Source organism: Alligator sinensis, unplaced genomic scaffold, assembly GCF_000455745.1.
Source record: "Alligator sinensis unplaced genomic scaffold, ASM45574v1 scaffold634_1, whole genome shotgun sequence".
Taxonomy (NCBI): domain Eukaryota; kingdom Metazoa; phylum Chordata; order Crocodylia; family Alligatoridae; genus Alligator; species Alligator sinensis.
In genome coordinates this window covers 443,208-444,596 of record NW_005842558.1, presented here as the reverse complement: position 1 = coordinate 444,596, position 1,389 = coordinate 443,208, and the positions used below count along the sequence as shown (strand labels likewise).

At 68.1% G+C, this 1,389-nt stretch overlaps 1 protein-coding gene across 1 annotated transcript; it reads left to right on the top strand.

Annotated features, from left to right (window-relative positions):
• Positions 1 to 6: 6 nt before the first annotated feature.
• On the top strand, positions 7 to 1,383 carry B3GALT4 (beta-1,3-galactosyltransferase 4). Its single transcript, XM_006032272.3, has one exon. The coding sequence runs from the start codon at positions 50 to 52 to the stop codon at positions 923 to 925; it is 876 nt and encodes a 291-aa protein (XP_006032334.1). The 5' UTR covers positions 7 to 49; the 3' UTR covers positions 926 to 1,383.
• Positions 1,384 to 1,389: the final 6 nt, after the last annotated feature.

Below are 1,389 nucleotides of genomic sequence, written 5' to 3'. Positions count from 1 at the left end.
CCGAGACCCCAGTGTGGCCCCCCTGGTGCTGCTTGGCCCCAACGACTTCATGCTGCCCAGCCCCGAGGCCTGCCAGCCCCGCGCCCCCTTCCTGCTGGTGCTGGTGGCCAGCGCGCCTGCCCACGCGGGGCACCGCGAGGCCATACGCAGGAGCTGGGGGGGCGCCCGCCGGGCCTCTGGCTACCCCGTGCGCACACTCTTCGTCCTGGGGCTGCCGGACTCCAGGGCGGAGCAGGCGGCGCTGGAGCGGGAGGCGCAGCAGCACGGAGACCTGATGCAGGGCCGGTTCCACGACACCTACGCCAACCTGACCATCAAGACCTGCATGCTGCTGCGTTGGGCAGCCGCCCTGTGCCCCGGCGCTGCCTTCGTGGCCAAGGTGGACGACGACGTCTTCCTGAACCTGCCGGCGCTGGCCCACCACCTGGGCAGCCTTGCCAACCCCCACGGGCTCTACTTGGGCCGGGTGCACTGGTGGGTGCACCCCAACCGCGACCCCCACAGCCGCCACCATGTGCCGGTTGCGGTCTTCGCGGGTGCTGCCTTTCCTCCGTACTGCAGTGGGACGGCCTACGTGCTCTCAGGCGACGCCGTGCGGCGGGTACTGGTAGCCGCGCCCCATCTGGTGGCTGTGGGGCCTGAGGATGTCTTCGTGGGGCGCTGCGCTCACCGCACAGGCCTGGCCCCCACCCACACCGCCCGCATGGGCGGTGCCACCCGCCTGTCACTGGATGCCTGCTGCTATGGCCAAGTGCTCTTCAGCATCCATGGCGTACAGCCTGCCCAGATGGGTCATGCCTGGGGGCTGCTGGGGGGACGTGGCTGGGGGGAGGGGCCGGAGGAGCCCACTGGGCTCTGCAGCCCGTTACAGTGGGGTCTGGGGCTGCTGCGCTGCAAGGTGCTGGCTCTGTTTGAGAAGCTGTGATAAAAAGGTGGGGAGGGGGACCTGGGTTTTCTAGAGAGGGTGCTGGGAACCTATGGAAGCTGGGCTCTCCCCTAGCTCTGTCAAGGAGCGGGGGCTGGGGGTAGGGGGGTGCCCAGACACTTGAGTTCTCCCCCAGTCCTGGGAGGAGACGGCCTGGGGGTGGGGGGCTGGGGTAGCAGAGGAGCCTGCACCCCTCTGTTCTCTCCCAGGGCTGGGAGGAGAGGGGCCCAGATGTCGGGGCGGGGGTACAGGTGAGTTAGGGCAGGAAGCTGGATGCCTGGTTTCTTTCCCCACTCTGGGAAGACATCGGTGCAGGGGTGCGGCGCAGGGTGGATGTAAGGGGGTTAGCTGGGATACGGGAAATGCACAACTCGCAGGGCGGGGTGGGCACCCGGAGTCCTGGGTTCTGCATATGATGTTACCTCTACCTCAGTCACTACCTCTTGCTGGTCCCTAGTTGGGGG